Genomic DNA, 18847 nt, shown 5'->3' with positions numbered 1-18847 from the left:
GGAAAATGTCCTTGTCGACCGACTCTGCGAAGACGAGAGAGGACGAGGCCCCAAAACAACAGCACCTCGGAAATTTCAATGAGCTGGCCTTCGCTGCTGATGGCCGGGATCAGCTCTCCTCAGGTGCCCACCCGGATGCTGGCGCATTGTCCACCTCAGCAGCTTTCCCAGACTCCGCTCACCATGCAAAAGCCACTGTATCGTCGGAGTACGAGTTGGGAGACCACCCGTTAAGTCAAGACAGACAACCAAGGTCGAGTCTTGGTGCGTTAGATGCCAGTACAAATCAGATGCTGCAGCACGACCATTTTAGGAATGACTACTTGGCCTCTCAGTTCAGTACTGGATTTGTTGAGCCCTCTGCGGCCTTCGAGTATAACTCGTTTGATGAACCTTTGAATTGGATTCCTCCCAGCATTTACCCATCCCCATACGATGCAGAGCTCGAACAGGACTTCTCTTTCATTCTCCCCACACTATCCACTAACCTGGACGCTGACTACGGTGTGGACTTCTCAATCAACCCACCTGCACATACCTATCAGGTCGGTAAGGATGCGACGCACGAAGCGCTGGAGACTCAAGGGTTTCCTGCTCCATTCGTGGCCATTGAACAAAGCCCTGCGTCTTCAACAAGTGATGGCGTACACATGCCCAAGTCAGTTCATGGAAGCTCCACAAGTTCTGACGTGAAGCGTAAGAAAAGGAAAACGTCTCTCCTACCCGAGATTTTTATCCAACCAAGAAGCCAGAGGACCGGTTATGCGTTTCCAGATGCAGAGGACTCTTGGAGCTCGAGATCAGCGAACAGCATGACTGAATACTGTTCTAATGCCACTTATGAAACGATCTTGAGTGGTTTTCGAAATTTCTGTGTGGAGACGACGTCGCCAACACCATTTCAGACCTCTGCTTTTCCGCCTTTGAATATACTCAATATTTGCATTGATCTTTATTTCGAGAACTTCAATAAGAATCTTCCTTTGCTACACCAAGCTTCGTTTGGACTTCAATCTGATTGGATAGTTGTCCTTGCTGTTGCAGCAATTGGCAGTTCCTTCGCCAAATTCTCTGACCTTCTGGATATTCGGGAAGCCTTCCAAGAATTCCTGCGCCGAGCTGTCGACCGCCGCGCAGATGGAACACCAGACGCTACATTGGAGCTCCCGCTGGCCCAAGCTCGCATTTTGAACCTCATCGGCTTGGTTCAATCGGACCGCGAGCAGCTGCGAGCCTTGTCGCACCGCTATCATGCAGATCTCTCGCGGTGGTGTCTGGAATCCGGGGTGTTGCAGCTGTCTGTGAAAGGCGACCTGTCAGACGGTGAATGGAATGAGGGTTTCGAGGATCGCTTGCAATGTTGGCAAAAATGGATCAGGATTGAGTCTTTGCGGCGTGTGGGCTACATGACTTGGATGCTTGATTGTTGCCTTGGCTACATGGCCAATGCACGACCGCTTTGCAATATGGACGATGCAAGAACTCCTCTACCCTGTTCCGAATCCGCTTGGAACGCCTCCACTCCAGAGCTCTGGTTCGACAGAATGCAGGAACTGGCGGAGACACCCTCCCTCTGTGGAGCCCTCGAGACGCTCTACAGCAAGAAGCAAGTCAGCTCGGAGTATAGCGAATTATCACAGACCGTGTTGATACACGCTCTTTATCAAAGAACCTGGGAGGTCGGCACACACATCAAACAGCCGCTAAGCGAATGGGTCCCAACTGGCAAGGCTCGAGGCTTCTTAAACACACCGTCAAAGGACAACTTCTGGCTCCCGCTCTACCCTCTTTACGCCAACTGGCGCAACAGCGCCTGTGATTGCCTTGACGTGCTTCATTGGCAGGCGTCGAGTATTGTTGCAAAGGCCTCAGGTCTCGAACACGGGGTCGTCCTACATCTCCACCTCGCTCGTATCGTCCTTCTAACGCCCTTTCAAGAGATACAAGACTTGTTGTTCTCTCTGATCGGTAAGGTCGGGAATTCTCCCAAGGCGTCATTCTACGTACATGATGGCAGCTATCAACCACGCAACAGCGCTAAGCTGCCTCAGATCCGCAAGATAACATGGCGTTGGCTACGAGAGGACCAGCACAAGGCTCGTCTTGCCATGGTGCATGCCGGGTCGGTATTCTGGTATGTCCGTCGATATTCCGCCATGAGCTTCTTCGAGCCGATTGCCGTTTATCTGGCTAGCCTGGTGCTCTGGACATATGGCTCTTACAAGTCGATTGCCTTGGAACGTGACGCTGCTGCTGCCAGCCAGAAACCCGAAGGCGGCCCGAGTGGACCGGACGCAGGCGCTCCCATTCAGCCCTCTCGCATGGAGAGGAAGGAACGTCCCATCAAATTCATCAGCAAGGCCAACGGACGGCCGGTGAATGCAGTTGGCCCATCGGTCCCGCAGCATTCTGCATCTCCGGAATCTCCGACTGATCAACATTCCTCTGAAAAGAAATCTGCATCTGCCGCGCTAGAAGGTACGACGGCTCGCTCGAGGTCGTTCCCTCCGGCAGCACTCAGCTCCGACTCGGAAACAGAGGATACTTCCTCCTCGGACGAGCAACCCGAGTTCATTCACTTGGACCGTCCCTGCGACGACGAGATGGTGCAACACTTTGTGCGCAACGGCCACACCATGTCCGGCCACATGACGAATGTGGGGGACATCTGCAAGGCCCCACAGAAAGTCCTGCTTGAGGGGGCAAAATTGCTAAGAACGAGACTCGCGTGTTGGGGCGTTAGTCGAGAGTATTACGACATCTTGATGAAATTGGCAGAATTGAGAAAGGCTAGTTGAAATTTGAGGACGCTCTGCCGCTCACGGAAGCAATGTGTGCGTTGATTGTGTTGGGTAGGAATAGTGAGTTTCAGCTTGGGTCAAAACGTGTCCTGAGGTTTTAATTTGCAAGCACAGCTTATGATCCCTTCTATTGTACATTCACAACAAATGGAAGCCATGGAACGGGAATTGCTATTCCCTGCTCGCTTGCGGCCTCGAAATCCGTCTAGCTACGAGCTTTTCCATCTCAACATCGTGATGGAACTCCTTGGAAAGACGAATGTCGAGGTCTTGCTCAGATCCCAATCCGACTTCTGCAGCCCAACTTCCTCCTTGCCAGCCATGTTTGTAACCCTGAGATTTGCGCCCGTGACTGTGTAGACCTCGGCCTTGGACGCCTGCAGGCCTTTGAGGGTTGTCTTCAAATCATGCTCTGCGTGGATGTTGACCACGCAGACACTGACCCAACCTTCATCGTCGAGCGCAGCGCTGACGTCCAACCATGGAGTGGCTTTGAGGGCCCTCACCCAGTCCGGCCGCGTTGGCCCCGTGTACGACTCGCATTCCAAGTGGACGGCGACCTGGTGGCCCTTCATGAACCTGCAAAACAGCTCGTACGGCCACCACGTCGTCTGCCTGATGATGCCTTTCTCCGTGGTCATCAGGGGACTGATGACGTTGACGCTCTGCGCGATACACGCCATGCCCACGTCTTTGGACTGGCGGACCAGCACGTTTAGCCACACCGCGACGGCCAGCGCGTCGGAGAGGGTGTAGGTCTCCTCGGCACCTTGGCTTCCCACAGCGCGGGTGGGCAGCCACACGTTCCACTCGTCGAAGCAGATCGTTGGTCTTTTCTGCGTGGGAGGGATCTTGTTCTCGACCATGGCGAGGTCGATCAGGCTCGCGCAGACTTCAATGCTGCGCTCCGCTGCAAGCGGCGCGGTCACGTTCTCGTAGTGGTCATCGCTCGCGGTGTACAGGTGGATGCTGTGCATGTCGATCAGCGGCACGCGCTCCTCGCCCAGATCGCTCAGGCCTGCCGGCTGCAGGCAGTGTTTCAGGGTGTAATAGTCCCATGTCGTGGCGCCCTCTTTACCACAGAGGACAAGTTGAATGGTCGGATCGAGGAGTTTGAGCGCCTTTGCCCATTGAAGAGCCCGCTCCGCGTACGCTTCCTGGGTCATCTGGTTGACCTGCCAGGGCCCCCACATCTCGTTCCCCAATGCCCAGTACTTGACGTTGTACGGTTCTGGATGACCGTGTTTCCGTCGCAGGTTCGCATAGTAGGTGTCTTTGGTGCCGTTGCAGTATTCCACCCACGCCATTGCCTCGTCAAGTGTGCCGGTCCCGAAGTTCAGACAAAGATATGGCTCGGCGTTGACAGCCCTGCACCACGCCATGAATTCGTCTGTGCCGAATTGATTCGTTTCGACGTTGTCCCATGCCAAATCTGGCCTCGAAGGCCGCTGGTCTCTCGGCCCTATCCCGTCTAGCCAGTGGTACGTGGCGCAGAAATTGCCGCCTGGGTAGCGAAAGACTGGGATGTCGAGCGGCTTCAGGGCGTCTATCACGTCTTTTCGAAACCCTTCCGAGTCGACCAAGTCCCTGTTTGAGTTTAATGGGTCGTAAATGCCACCGTATATGCAGCGGCCCATGTGCTCTGTGAAGCCCGAATAGATGTTCCGGTTGATCTTGGAGACCTTGCGGGTAGGAAACACCGTTATCGATGGCGTTGCCATGTTGGACCTGTGTAGCGCAAGGCGGTCTGGCACCTGACAATCAAGCCTCTATGGCCAATCTCAATGACCAAGAGTTCACCATCCAGCACCACGGGTGCCCAGTTCTTCATAAAGGGAAGAATGAGGCCAATTATCATGTGACTGGGGATTCCTGTTCTCGGAACCTGGTATGTAACGCACCCCTGTTGGCTCTCTCAGTCCTAAGTGGCATGAACTTCCTGCATGAGAAAGCCCACCGTGGACGGCGGAAGTCCGCCACTTGAGCCCCATATGGCGAAAAAGCGGTTAAAAAGAAGCACTTGGGTCTAGCTGGAGGGTATCTTGACTGAAATCCCTACCAGTAGTGCTTGACGCCCACGCGAGCTATTTGCTATCATCCGGCACATCAGCAACGACCAGGGACACGGGAGACCGTCCACAAAGACCAAGATGATGCCACCGGGGAACTTCCATTCTGGGACATTTCGCCTCCTCCCCGCCGGAGCTTTGTCTCCCACGGCAGGGAGCGCCATCTTCCCGGCACAAAGCTTTGACGAAAACTTCGGCATTCTCAAAAATTGGCAGAGAATACAAGATTCCAGTCTGTGTGGATGGTGTCATGCATCTCCGCAATTCATCTTGCCATCCTATGTTTTCCCGGATTCGATAGACGCAACGTCTGCGGGGACCTCGTGTCTTGTCCCGACTGGGAAAAACTGCGGGATGATGCGAGCCATCACGAGGTGGTGGTGAGTCGCTCCGGCCATTGCACCCTCCCAGTACGGGGAAGGCATCGAGACTCTGTAAAGGAGGGTATCCACATTCATATATTGCTCGTCGACTCCGTTGATCTATTTGAATTCTCTCCTGTCTTCAAGGTAGGCCCTGTCGAAGGTCTCCAGACACTCTCAATCACCTCCTCTGTGCCCCTTCCTGTTCTACCGCTGCATCTCGGCAGGTCGCTGCCCATCATGGCTCTACCTCCGAAATGGTATCAGTTCCTCATCGGCGTCTTCGCCTCGCTGGGCTCATACCTGTTCGGCTACGACCTCGGTGTCATCGCAGAAGTCGTGGCCAGCAGTACCTTCAAGGCTAAATTCGCAGCGGACGACACTCAATCAGGCCTGGTCGTCTCCATGTTCACCACCGGGGCATTCTTCGGGGCGGCGCTGGCGGGCCCCAGTGGCGACTATCTCGGCCGTCGATGGACCATTGTTCTCGGAGCAGTGATCTTTTGTCTTGGTGGTGGGCTGCAGACAGGTGCAGAGAGCATCAGCTACCTCTGGTCAGGCCGCTTTCTTGCCGGACTTGGTGTGGGCTTCCTCGTCATGATTATTCCTCTCTATCAAGCCGAACTGGCCCATCCCAGCATTCGGGGCCGCATCACTGCCTTGCAGCAATTCATGCTAGGCGTAGGTGCGCTTGTGGCCTCGTGGATCTCGTGGGCTACGGTACGTCCGCCCTGTCGCTGGCACACTCTCAAGATTACTTAGTCAATGATAGCACAAGCTAACAAGCGTTCTACAGTATGTCCATATCAAGAGCAGCAGCGCCCAGTGGCGAGTTCCTCTCGGTCTGCAGATTATACCTGCAGTCTTCCTTGGTTTGTTGATATTTCTGTTCCCAGAGTCTCCCAGGTATGGCCAGCTTGTCAACGGTGTCCTTCCATTTCACCTAACCACCTCTTTCAAACACCAGATGGCTCATGGACCACGACAAACCAGACCAAGCATTGAAGGTCTTGGCCCAGCTACATGCTCATGGGGACGAAAAGGACCCGTGGGTTATAGCTGAATACGAGCAAGTGCAGGCGTCGATTGCCCACGAACACCAGTACGAAGCAAAGTCCTATCTTGAACTGTTCAAGTCTCGATCTGCCTTCCGTCGCCTTTTCCTTTGCTGTGCGTTGCAGGCCAGTATCCAGATGACGGGCGTGTCCGCCATACAATATTATTCAGTCACGATCTATGGACAGATAGGCACGTCGTCTCCTTTCCCACAATTCCGTGGCTTTTAATATGTGACTAACCTGCGTGCAGGGATCTCTGGCAACGACACCCTCAAATACCAGGGCATCAACAGCATCATCGCATTGGTTGCACAGTTCCTGTGCATCCTCTGCATCGACCACACCGGCCGTCGCTGGCCCCTGATCTACGGCAACCTGGGGAACATGGTAACGTTCATCATCGCCACCATCCTGCTCGCAAAGTACCCTCCCGGAGTCTCGACCAACACCGGTGCCCAGTGGGGGTTTATCATCATGACTTGGCTGTACAACTTCTCATTCAGCGCGACTTGCGGTCCATTGTCTTGGATTATACCGGCGGAGGTATTCGATACCAGAACGTGAGTTGCTCTCTCATCCTCACATATGATCGGAGGCAATCCAGATGTCCTCCATCCACAATGATACCACAGGGCTAACATGGATGTCTATCTACAGCCGAAGCAAGGGCGTGAGCATCGCCACAATGACCAGCTTCGCCTTCAACACAATGATTGTACGTCTTTACGTTCCCCCTTCCCTTTCCATCAGCCCACCGCACCTTGAAGAGCATCCATCATCCAAGAAGCTAACAACAGTGCGTGTAGGGCCAAGTGACACCCATCGCGATGACCAACATCGGGTACCGGTTCTACTACGTCTTCATCATCTGCAACTTCACCAACGCCGTCTTCTTCTGGCTTTTGCTGCCCGAGACCGCGCGCCGCCCGCTCGAGGAGATGAACTACCTGTTCGAGCACGCGCCATGGATCGTCGTCGGCTCCACCCGCGAGAGCTACGCCAGCCACGACTTGGAGAACAGGCTACACGAGATCGCGGCCGAGGCGGAAATCAAAAGAGGGGGGCCCGGTAGCGTGAGCGTGCGGCATGAGGAGAAGGTCGCGCACTGATGGTGGATGACGGGAAGACTAGGCTGGACTGCGTAGGACCGGAGTGGGACTGGGACCGCGACTGAGGCATCCGATCCTAAAATGAAGTCCTAGGTGGCCCGCCGCCGCGACGGTTCTGAAGGACGCATGTTTTGCAAAATACAAGTCGCTCTGACGTGGATGGGACCTACCCGGCAAAGTGTAATCGATGTACTCTTTCTGACCATGGACGTCACTGCTTCCCGGTCGAGCAGAGGAGGGAGTCAGGACTTGTAAAGAAAGGTAAATAGCATAATCCAAGAGTTTTGCGCGTCGGCCGAGGTACAGCTGTATATTGACAAGGCCGTAGCCCACCCCTATCTAGTATCGCAACTGTGGAAAGGCCAAGCTTGAATGCGCTACGAAAACCGCCTCACCGCCTCACCGCCTCTGCGACGATCCGCTCGAACGGCTCCAATGGGGGCAAGTCCAAGAACTCGTTCCCGTTCGGCGTGATGGCCTCGTTGACAAAATCACTCCCGTACCCATCGAGGAAGAATCCCGCCTTGACCAGCGCCAGCGCGGAGTCCGTGTCCTTGTTCTCGCGCCACGAGCGCTGCGCGCCGGCGATCACGGCGTCCGCGTCGAAGGGTGTGATGGTGTACTTTGTGCCCTGGAGGTGCTCGAGCGCGGCGACGATGTCGTTCTGCGAGGCCGACAGGCCGTGGAGGGGCACGACTTTGTTGGCGGTGGTTTCGGACGGTGCGAGGAGGATCTGAGCGATGCCCTCGGCGGCCCACGGCAACGTTGACCATGAGAGTTTGTGGGTGCCGTTTTGCCACAGGCGCGCTGTGTGCGTCTTGATGTTGATGCCCGCGAAGCTGATGGCCGGCTCGAGGGACCTGTGTAGTTGGCAGTAATCTTCTCGTCAGTGACCACGTGATACAGCGGATGGGGGGAGGGGATGGGGAGCTTTATGTACCAGTCCAGCCACAGGCCGGTCGGGACGGCGGTCCACGACAACCCGCTCGACTCCTTCTGCTTCAAGTACTCGATGATGGCGCCCTTTGCGTCGAACACGGGACACAAGGCCCGTGCAGGAGGATTGGTGTTGTTGACACCGTACTCCGAGGGCAGGAAGCGCTTGACTTTCGCTTCAACCGCAGCGTCTACGAGCTTCTCCTCCAGGGCGATGGCGCCGAAACCAATGGCCGAGATGACCGCGTCCTGCCCTTGCATGGCTTTGACAAGCTGGTCGTGTGGCAAGTCGACGTCGACGTAATGGACCTCTAAACCTTCCGGGAACGTCGATTTGGAAGTCTTTCGAGCGATGATGGAGACGTTGAAAAGGCTGGGCTTGGATGCCAGTGCCTTGACGACGTGGTGGCCGATGTTTGTGCCTCCGGCCTGCGATCGTGAGTATCGAAGATTCCATGCACTGGTAGGGCTTCATCCAGGACATACCCCGAAGACCATGACGTTCTTGAGATAACCTGACGATGCCATCTTGCAGAGGCTCGCGTCTGTTGGCTCCTGGGAGACCCTTGTGGTATGCTATTATCGATGCAATGAGATGGATATCGAAAACCTGTGCGTTGGGTACTTTGGTCGACTGATGTATTCCTCTCACCACCAGGTGGCGTCTGCATACTTATATACCTGTTCCCTCCATCTTTCGGCCTCTTTGTCAAGACTCCATCATTTCCAAATGCCACCTCCCCAAAAACATACTTGTTGGTTTCTAAGCAGACATCTCCGAACTCGGCAGGACGAGAAAACGGTTGACATATGTCTGGATTATAATCACCGTCTCCACATTTGTGCTGGGTAGAAATGACCAGAAGAGAAGTAATTGAATCCGAATAAAGCTTAAAGGTCCGGCGAATGGCTGGTTTTAACCGTCATTGGGTGATGTTGGTTCTGGCCACGCACGGAGTTGTCTAGGATCTGGATCTTTGGTGTACATAGGCAAGGAACCCGGGCCAATACGTACATACCCAGGTAGGTACATGGACGGGCGAAGACGTTAATCGCCTCTATGAAGTCAGCGCCAAGCTGCGTGGCTATGATTACTTTCTTAGTTGGTCTCCCGTGTGTTGGAAAATTCCCGATTTGGAAAGAGGGCGTAAAGCCGTTAATATTACACACTCGTCGAGAGGCTGGGATCCGAGGACATCTCTTTCTTTCTTTCAAGGAATGACACTCGTCGCTGGAGCACTTACTTGGCCACCATGGATGATGAATGCGCCTGGCGACGACTGCTTGGCGATGCAGGTTCCCTACATTCTTCCGGTAGCGCCGCTCTCAGCTTTATTGTCATCAGGTGGCCCGGCCACACGCTTTCAGGAATCACGCCACAGTTGGGTCTCCGACAATAATGATCTGTGCTCCTACGGAGAGCGCTCCTAGCGGGGAAAAAAACTTCTGAGACGAGGGGAGGGACTGGGCGATGACAGACCACGTCATTTGGCGCAGTTTCAGCCGGTCGAGAACCCCCTGAAACAGGAGGGGACAAGGGGTCAGAACGCCGATCTGGAGGAGCATGGAAATAGTCCACGTCGAGAAATCCTTTTCCTTTCAAGTTTGTGTGGATTCGTATATCTCCCATTCCAAAGATAAGAGCAAAACGGGCGTCGGGATCGTCGTGACTCTCCTCCTCGCTGCCTACTTGTTCCACCCCGGAATGGCCTGGCTATATCCATCATCAAGCGGCTTGACCGTCTTCTTCCACGCCTCGCGAGCAGAGACGGTTTCCCACCACCGCTTCAGATTGGGTCTGCCCTCGAAAGGATCAAGGCATCGCGTCACGGTGAAGACGCACGGCATGTAGAAGATGTCGACGAGGCTGTACTCGTCTCCTCCCATGTACGGCATCTTCGACAGCGCCTTGTCGAGCACGTCCAGGCAATTGGCGAGTTTCGGCTTGTGTCTTGCGAGGACGGCTTCGTCCTTTTCTTTTCCCAACGCGCTGTTTGCTGTCGTGTTAATAAAATAATTGCTCACATGCCCCCTTTTTTTTTTCTGACGGAAGTACATAAGTAGGAGAGAACGTACGGTCGAATGAGCGTCTCGGCGATGACGGGCGCGACGTGGACGTCGAACTCCACCGCCTCGAGAGCCAACCACATCTCCCAGACGCCACTTGTCTCAGCATCGCAACGCTCAGGCATCAGCTTCGGGCCGACGTCCGCATACTTCAAGCACAGATAGCGGGCGATCGCGCGAGACTCGAAGATCGCCGCGTCGCCGTCCTCCAGCAGTGGGACCCTCCCAAAGATGGACTTCTCGCGGAACTCTGCGGTCTGTCCCGAGCACCCCTTGTTAGCAACGCACACCTGATCCCCATATTGGAGGCAGAGACGGTGTACTAGCCTTGTGCTTCCCCCCGATGAGGTCGGCAGGGATCCTTTCGACGTCGTCAATATCTTTCTCGGCCAGCACGAGCTCGGGTCGCAGGCAGTTCCACGAGAGTGGTGATGTCCAGAGCTTAGGGGTCATGGCTTTGGCTTGTCGGTCGCCGGTGTCTCGCGCCTTTGCTTGGGGGAGAATACTGCGATGCGCTCTGGAGCTCTGAACAGGAACTGAATCGCTCTTTATGTACTCCGTACAATCCATTCGTATGATTTGCACGCGATGACGCGTTTCATATCGTTTTTCGGCACAGGGGTCGTTTCCTCCTTCTGCCTCAGCTGTACGCTGCGCTGGACGATATACGAAGGAGACGACTTGGCACGTCGAGACTCGTGCCCTTGGGCGTGTAGAATGCACCGACCAAGTTCTTGAACCTTAACGTTATCGGCCCTTGAGCATGGTGGGATACTAGCCCGATTCACAGCAGACGAAATATTAGGATGACGACAATGAACTGGTCTATTATTATTCCGAGGGCAGGGTCATTGAACTCTTTGAATGCAGCAATTCTTGTATCGGAAAGGCAAGGCGATGCGTGCTCCACTCGTAGTCGTCAGGGAACAGCTTAACGACACAGCTGTCATTCCTCTGCACTAGCCTTCCAAGCATTACGACATGCTCTGCAAAGGGGGTCATAAGAAGTCTCGCTTCGAGCAATACCACCTCAATGCTTGGAAATGAACTCGGAAGCTCTTCAGCTAACCAGAAATGCTCATCTCCTTTCGTGGTTGCCGATACGAGAGTGCCACGGGTAATCATACCTGTATCCCGTATCCATGCTCGGCACACCGATCAACGGATCCCTTGGCCACCCTTCAGCTGAAGATGTTGCTGCTGACAAGCTATCTTGGCCCACTAGGCCGGCCAGGTGTCATTTCATGACCGCCTGGCCTTCGATAAGCAGCACCATGACGCGACACGTACGCTTAACCGGTGACCTGATTGAAGCCTGCCGAACCGATGTCGCCGACAAGCTCGATCTTCAAACCTTTCTGCTTGCCATCAAAGTACCAGGAGACACCTGTCGAAAGTATCTTTATGACTACCTCGGCGACTGAGACTTCCCAAGAAGATGCCTGAGCAGATCCGGCGTCAGATACTAATGGCGCCCAACAACTAGTTGAGGGAGGATGATTTGTGCGTTGGGTCTGAGAATAAGGCTTACCTGAAGCTTGCACAAGCTCTCGAAGTTCAGCTTCTTGCTGTCGAGTTGTTGTTGAATTGCTCTGGCTTTGTCGGTACAACTCCAGCCCCACAAGTCCTTTTCAGTTTTCTCGACCCTATACACCACCGAAACAATCACCCATGCCACGATATGTCCGGCAGCATAGAGAAGGCTGAAGAATGCTGCATCATGCCTGCGTCGACACCAAAGAGCAACCAGCGCTGTCAATGCCAAGAGAGAAGTGGTGATTGATGCAGCAGCTAGCATGAAAGTCGGCCACAGGACACTCCCCTTCGCCCATGGTCCCCACGGTCGACCTTCGACGAAGATGTCTTTCGTTGTGTAGAATTTGTACATGGTGTAGATCATGATCGACTCCATGGAGGCCGAGAAGAGGGCTGAAATAACATTTGTGACGCCGGACGCGATTCTGGCCCAATGTCGAAACTTGTTGTATTGTCTCAAGAGGAACTCGCGCCTCGGGCTGGATTGTTGTTCGCCCTTCTGCATGGATGGGTGCCGCTCATGGTGGTGAGCGTTATCCAGTGGTATCTCCGAATAACTGATGCGAGGGTGTAGTTTATCATTGCTGAGCCCTGAAATCCCATGCCTGGCCTCGAGCACGTTTTGCAGAAGCTTCGGTGTCATATTTCTTTGACCACACCAATCAAGAGTGATGGCATCAGGTAGACACAGCAATCTGCCTGACTCATGGGAAGGATTGGTGATATATCAAGCTGGCGGATTTGGGAACACCCGAGAGCCCAGGGCAAGAGGCGCAGCAACGAAGATCGCATTCACGACGACGAAGAAACTTGGCCCTGGGCGAGCCTCGAACGATTTGATTGCGTGGCCGAGCATTGATAAACAGAATCCTTTGACACCAAGTGTCAGGCTGAGCCCAAGAAGGCAAGGAGAAGCATATATGAGACGTACCTGTTCCAGTTAGCGACGACCCGCCTCCGCACGGCCACTCTGGCTACTTTTCCAGCCAACAACTCAAATCAGGACCATGCTGCTAAGAGAACTCATCTTCCGCAAAATGTGTGCAGACAAATCCTAGGTCAGAGAGTGGAAAGATCCATCGTCCGTGTAAAGGAACATTTATATGAAGGGAGGGAACCAATGGGCAGAGTATCCGGCTGTAGAGAGCTGAAACTAGAAAACTGCGGGGGAGAAGGATCCAGGGGTTAAATGTTGAAACAGCAAGCAGGCATTGTACGCGTATACCATAGCAAGACTTGGTAATGAGGGAAGGGTCCGGTATATAAATCCCATACTGAAGCTCCTGTCTCGATTCAAGATATACTGGACTTTAACGCGCCCTATTCCACTGCCATGACGGTTTTCGTCCAACGAAACTCGGCAAAATTTGTGGATGCAAAGCCTATTGAAAAATTGAAAAACTTGTACTGGACTTCGCGCAGGTGTGAGGATTTCAAGCAGAACTTTCAGCGGTGGTCCCGAAGCAAAAGTCCGCAGGATGAATTCGTGCTTCTCTGTATCCGGGAGGTCAGAATCCAAGGGCCGTTCTGGACCAGCAATCCAGAAGGCCATCTGCTTCTAGGCAGGTGCAAGCTGGAAGCAGCTGGACGTTGATTGAAGGCTGGATACGGGGTGAGAGAAACCCTGCAAGATTTGCGAAGAAAACACCATCGAGGGCTGAGAGTTGTCATGTATTTGCACGGATTTCCCTCCTCTTCGCGACCAGTAATAGGCTGGGACAACGACTTTCGGTGATGACTGCAGTAAAAAGATAAGTGGTTTGTTCTGACTGGCTCGATTGAGCGACAATACCACAGCGACACCGGGACTCTGCCGTAAGGTCCCCGGCCCAACCAGAAAGCACCATTACCATACATGCCATCGGTGCAGCAGCAAGGCTAGGTAGGCAGGCTCCTATGACGACCAGCACCATCAAGGCACCAATGCAAATTTCGCTTCAAATGGATAACTTGACGTCCACCAGCGCGGGAACGCAGCTGTTGACATTCAGGCAGGCCGCAGGCAGCCACAGTATAGCGGAATCCAGCCACCCTACAATGAAGGGGCCACCGCAGAAGGCGAAAGAGGACTTCTCGGAGCTGTCGACGAGGGTCTCACCGGAGGCTTCGTTGGGAAACATACCTGTCACGGACTGCTCGCCGGTGTAGGAGAAGCCATCATCGGGTAACTGACAGAGCGCTGGGCAAATAATCAAGAAACCTTTCAGTCCTAGGCCGACAACTCCAACACAGAAGCCTCCATATCGGCCACCGCCAAGCCTGGAGTATGCTCAGCCAATTTGTTGATGCAACCACCATGTTATTTCAACCCGAGTTAGTTTGGGATATTGGCAAGCACCGCCTCAGGGTACCCGAACCCTCCGTCCAAACCATGCGAACATCATCATCATTGCGGGCGTGGGGGGTTTTTTTTGGCAGGCAAATAGCTGCGCAACTTGTGCTCGATGGTAGCCTGCTCGAAGGGACTTGAAGTTGGTGTCTTGTAGCTGGACACTATTCACGAGAAAAAAGCAGATACGTCATGGCATCGACTTTCCTCGGTTCGGTATGAGGATTTTGGGTTCGGTCACGGTGCAGGGAGGATGGATTGAGCATCGATTGAGAGTTCGCAGGTACGAGCAGCAAGAGCAGGCAATTTCAAGAACCAAGGGAATATCGGATCAAAACGCAATTGTTTCACCGTATCACCTGGCACCTTTTCACTTATATACTCTGCCGTATTTAATCCGGCGTTAATCCGAAGCAGCACTAAAGCGGACAGAACGGATTTGGCGACCCAAGGCTTGTCGCTAGAAGCTCGTCAAACTCTTCTGTGACAAATTGCCACATCAACCACGTCTCTGACACGCCTCAACAGATGCCGGCTGTCTCACGCAGAAGCCATCCCCCCGAAACATCCAGGATGGTACTAAATACAGTGCAGCGCTTTTCTTTTTTGAGCTTTCCATTTAATTCCCTCAAGGAGATGGGTTTGACTGGGCTGTCTGCAAGTCATATGAGGCTTGAAAAAGGGTAAAGATCAATCAACTTTCTAGCCGAGATGACACCACGGCAGGAGAATCATGGATACAATTCTGACATATATATGGATGGATGCATGGGACTGTCGTGCTCAGCATCATTCTGTGCAAAAGCCCCAAGTGACAGTTCACTTTCGCAGTTGAGTCCCTCTGCAATTAAAGCGTCGCGATCAATCAATCAGTCCAGACAGCCACCATGCGAATACTCGTTCGCATTCTCTCCCTCACCTTCCTGCTCTTCATTGTCCACACGACGTCGTCTCCTCTATGGTGGGACGACCACCAGGAGCTGCCGTCCACCACAACAGGCAGCATCGGCTACCCAATCCGTCCTCGGGACCCAGCAAACACCTCCGTCAACCCTAACGCCGTGACTGGAACAACCTGTATAGACCCCACCGCCGTCCTCAACACACATGACACCAACGTCGCCATCCTGTCGATCTGCGGCGGCATCGCCGGCTCAATCCAGTTTTGCGGGGGCGACCCATCGACGACGGTTGGAGCGTCGGGGACATCAAAGTTTACATTGACAGCTGTGAATGCAGCCCAGGGCGCCACGATCAACGTGAGCAAGGGGAGATGGGAAGGGTGTGTGAGAGCAGCACAGGCTGTCTGTCCGACAGGGACGTTTAGCAGCACGTGTGTAGGCGGGACTAGTGACGGAGTCGGTTTCACTTTTGTGCTGAGCGGGAATAATTGAGTCCATGCTTGTAGCTAGTCTTCCTCGCGGGTGCTGAGATTGCCAGAGACCCAAAAAGGCGTTGATGAATCAATGAATCAATATTTTCATGACAATGATCCTCGGAATCGAGGCTCGAAGTTCTGGGCATGACGAAGAATGGAGAGGAAAACAAGGTTGGAACAGGCTTTGTCTCAAACGTGACGTTCTACCTCGCCGGTACATAGATGACAGAATGAGGAAAGAGAAGCTGAAGAAGTAGTCGTAATTCATCAAGCACCCGAAAGTCCAACGAAGCCCTGTGGCCGTTCATATCCAGCAGCCCATTTATTCCATTCCTCACTGCAAAAATTGTTGAATTTTGGTGCAGTGGTTTTTGATCCCATAGCCAAGTGCATGCCTGCTCCAAGAAAGAAAATTCGATAGTTTCCGTCCAAATCCATTAAACATCGAAAGAGATCAAAATAAATGTACACAAGATTCTCCGAATCTGCTCAGGAACCCTGAGTCTGCGCCATGGCGAAGGTGTCAAAGACAGGGCATGACGGGGCCTCTACGTCCTGTTCTGCTTGGATCAGATTGTCCATCCACGACTCATTGTTGAAGGGCATCTGGTACTCCAGCAGAGGCACAGGTTCCGAGACACGTGGTATCATCCCAGGAACTGTGCTATCGACATAGACGTTCGGCTTTGTCAAGACCTCGCGAGCGAATTTGGCCACTTGTCCCTTGGCGATGGTAGCCCGTGGCCAAACCTCACCGAATGACCCAAGGGCCGAAATGCTAAGTTGTAGCCGTTCCTTGATTGCCACAGCTTGATCGGGGGTATCCACGATGGCGTATGCCGGCAAGTGCACTGTTGCAGCAGTGGTCAAGCCGCACATCAGCACTGGCGAGCACATCTTGACATCTGTTTGCATGGATGCTAGGTTGGTGATGGCGTTCGCTGCTCGCAATGCTTTGGCAGTGTGGGAGGTGTAAGCTAGCGCAGGGAGACCAGCAGCCTCTGCTTTTGTACATGTCGTGCGATAGTGATTTCGGATGAAAGTCAAGGTAGATCGTGGACGGTGCAGGCAGATAGCGGCCCAATGGATGACCAGATGGGCGATAAGAAGGCATTCGTCGATAGTACCATCATTACGGACCACTTCTCGCTTGTCCATGGGAAGGGATAGTAAGAGATTCGAAATGGCGGCATCAATACCTTCCACTTGAGGATCTGTCACCGCAAATGTGTCTGGGCTCAAGGCAAGCACAGAGCCGAGGATATACGCCGCCTCGATGCAATAGGCAAAGGACGAGTATTCGAAAGTGTCTTCAGAGAAGGTCCTATTTCGGAGGTCTGCAATCGTGCGAGTTATCGGGGGCGACCGGAGTTCGTTGTAGTCTTCATCGTGGCCTGGCAAAGCCACGTCCGTGTAGGTCGAGTACAGTCGGAATGGCGATGATTGACCCCCAATGACCACGACCAGGCCCTCGATCAACAGGAGTGTCCACCATGTTCTGCGCCATGATTCTTGCATTGTTGAATCGTTGGGCGACTGCTGCAGAGCAAAGCTCTGCCGATTGAGACCAATCCGGAGAGCGATCTCGATGGCTTTGTCCAGTGCCATGGATCCTTCTCCTTGACCAAACCTTGCGAAGCAGGTCATTGCGAAGAGGAGGAGACCTTGCACCTTGAAGCCATCGTCAGGCACGTCCGGCGAGAAGATGACTTTTGCTGCATTCTCCAGAGCCGCGTGGTTGGCTGAGGGAATGTAATGGCTTGCAAGCCACCGCATGCAAGCCTTGAGAGGTGGAGGCAGAATGGCAGGATTCTGGAGATAGAGCTGTCGCGGCACGATGAAGGGATGAGAAGGATAGAAGTGCCGGTAAAACAGATCAATCAAGTCGGTGCTCTCTACTAACGCCCTGTCGGATGTAGCAGCGGCAGGCAGTATCTCTCGAGTGATAGACATGGTTGAATCAGAGTTGCTGGGACTTGGCAGATGGTCCTTGACGGGCTGTGCGGTCTGTAAGTCGAGAGGAAGAGCTGGGAAGGCTGGATCCATGGTGGGCTGAAAGAGTTCGGCGTAGGTCATGGCCCTCAGCTTGGTAGTATCAGCCTCGTTAAAGACATGATAGGCCTCCTGATTCACAACAACAGGCTTGGATTCGTCGAACATGGTATCATTTTTCGGCCTCTGGTCAGTCTTTTCGTCATCAGTTGATTGGTTTTTGCGATATTCCCGGTATCCTCTTCGGGAATTAACCCAGACACAGTCCCCGTTTTTCTCGGAGCACCTGCTGCATAGCGGCTTCTGGCCATCGCATTTGAGATGGCTTTTTCTGCATGGAATGCACGCGAGAAGGCTTGGGTGCTTCGATCGGCCTTTACTGGGGGCCGGAGTGGCATTAGCAGCCTCCTGCGTGGTCATTTTTGGTTTCGCCTGAGATGGCAATGTAGATGAATGGCGGTCTAACGCTCCGGAAGGAGAAAAGGGGGGTCACCGTAGGTGATGGGTTCCAGGAACCACAGGAACCGTGCTGATTATGTGGCCTCCGTCTCGCCTGCGGTATTTGTCTTGGGTTGAATGGCAATGGGCGCTTGGGTCACAGCCCTAGATCTGCGCGGTTTTGCGTCCTTTGATGGTCCCCGGGGGGCCCTGAAGCGCGCTCTGAGCTTGGAAGTTGTGGGATATGGCCACGATGGGATGGGCTGAGTCAGGGAATCAGCAGTGGTGACAGCAGCAAGGAGGTTGTCGGGGACTTGGTGGGGACGGGGACGCCATCCCTCGTTGGCCCTCCTTTTGGAGACGGAAACTATGGCGACAAATTTTTAGGCCTGCGACTCCAGACCGTTGGGAGTCTTAGCGCCTGTCACGTGCAAACTTGGAAAACAGAAAAATGACAGCGAGGTTGCTGTCTGACAAAAACAATTCTTCGCCTTCACTTCATTTTCACTTCACCTTGCACCTCTCTCTTGCTCCCTCCCACCTCTACAGAAAACCTCCGCCGTTCCTCAGTGCCTTTCGATTCAGACTATGTAACTTCGCTTTTGCTCCTTGACCTTCACGGACACCATCCTTGTATCGCCGGCCGCTATCCGCTCTATTCTTGACCACCTGCATATCGTGCGCCGAAAGCGCGGTGTGCTTCCTATTTATTGTCAGACTTGTGGCACCCTGGCAAAAAAGTCGTGAAACCCGACGTTCCCGAAAGTTGGTC

The 18847-nt window shown here is 53.7% G+C and overlaps 8 protein-coding genes across 8 annotated transcripts; 3 read left to right on the top strand and 5 right to left on the bottom strand.

Moving 5' to 3' along the window:
* Positions 1-5: 5 nt before the first annotated feature.
* On the top strand, positions 6-2798 carry A1O5_12489 (uncharacterized protein; the record flags this gene model as incomplete). Its single annotated transcript, XM_007753058.1, has 1 exon — positions 6-2798. One exon carries the CDS (start codon positions 6-8, stop codon positions 2796-2798), a length of 2793 nt encoding a protein of 930 aa, XP_007751248.1.
* Positions 2799-3010: 212 nt separating this feature from the next.
* On the bottom strand, positions 3011-4522 carry A1O5_12488 (alpha-N-arabinofuranosidase C; the record flags this gene model as incomplete). Its single annotated transcript, XM_007753057.1, has 1 exon — positions 3011-4522. One exon carries the CDS (start codon positions 4520-4522, stop codon positions 3011-3013), a length of 1512 nt encoding a protein of 503 aa, XP_007751247.1.
* A 950-nt stretch (positions 4523-5472) lies between these two features.
* On the top strand, positions 5473-7399 carry A1O5_12487 (uncharacterized protein; the record flags this gene model as incomplete). The annotated part of the gene is made up of 6 exons (XM_007753056.1): positions 5473-5952; positions 6029-6138; positions 6200-6507; positions 6541-6850; positions 6948-7005; positions 7097-7399. The coding sequence occupies 6 exons, from the start codon at positions 5473-5475 to the stop codon at positions 7397-7399; spliced, it is 1569 nt and encodes a 522-aa protein (XP_007751246.1).
* A 391-nt stretch (positions 7400-7790) lies between these two features.
* Positions 7791-8863, bottom strand: A1O5_12486 (uncharacterized protein; the record flags this gene model as incomplete). Its single annotated transcript, XM_007753055.1, has 3 exons — positions 7791-8259; positions 8340-8764; positions 8822-8863. The coding sequence occupies 3 exons, from the start codon at positions 8861-8863 to the stop codon at positions 7791-7793; spliced, it is 936 nt and encodes a 311-aa protein (XP_007751245.1).
* Positions 8864-10021: 1158 nt separating this feature from the next.
* On the bottom strand, positions 10022-10855 carry A1O5_12485 (uncharacterized protein; the record flags this gene model as incomplete). Its single annotated transcript, XM_007753054.1, has 3 exons — positions 10022-10325; positions 10412-10652; positions 10726-10855. 3 exons carry the CDS (start codon positions 10853-10855, stop codon positions 10022-10024), a joined length of 675 nt encoding a protein of 224 aa, XP_007751244.1.
* Positions 10856-11694: 839 nt separating this feature from the next.
* Positions 11695-12581, bottom strand: A1O5_12484 (uncharacterized protein; the record flags this gene model as incomplete). Its single annotated transcript, XM_007753053.1, has 2 exons — positions 11695-11844; positions 11934-12581. The coding sequence occupies 2 exons, from the start codon at positions 12579-12581 to the stop codon at positions 11695-11697; spliced, it is 798 nt and encodes a 265-aa protein (XP_007751243.1).
* A 2573-nt stretch (positions 12582-15154) lies between these two features.
* On the top strand, positions 15155-15661 carry A1O5_12483 (uncharacterized protein; the record flags this gene model as incomplete). Its single annotated transcript, XM_007753052.1, has 1 exon — positions 15155-15661. The coding sequence occupies one exon, from the start codon at positions 15155-15157 to the stop codon at positions 15659-15661; it is 507 nt and encodes a 168-aa protein (XP_007751242.1).
* A 473-nt stretch (positions 15662-16134) lies between these two features.
* On the bottom strand, positions 16135-18057 carry A1O5_12482 (uncharacterized protein; the record flags this gene model as incomplete). Its single annotated transcript, XM_007753051.1, has 1 exon — positions 16135-18057. The coding sequence occupies one exon, from the start codon at positions 18055-18057 to the stop codon at positions 16135-16137; it is 1923 nt and encodes a 640-aa protein (XP_007751241.1).
* Between the last annotated feature and the right edge of the window lie 790 nt (positions 18058-18847).

Source organism: Cladophialophora psammophila (assembly GCF_000585535.1).
Source record: "Cladophialophora psammophila CBS 110553 chromosome Unknown aczJe-supercont1.34, whole genome shotgun sequence".
In the NCBI taxonomy this organism is placed as follows: Eukaryota; Fungi; Ascomycota; class Eurotiomycetes; order Chaetothyriales; family Herpotrichiellaceae; genus Cladophialophora; species Cladophialophora psammophila.
This window is presented reverse-complemented; position numbering and strand designations above follow the sequence as displayed.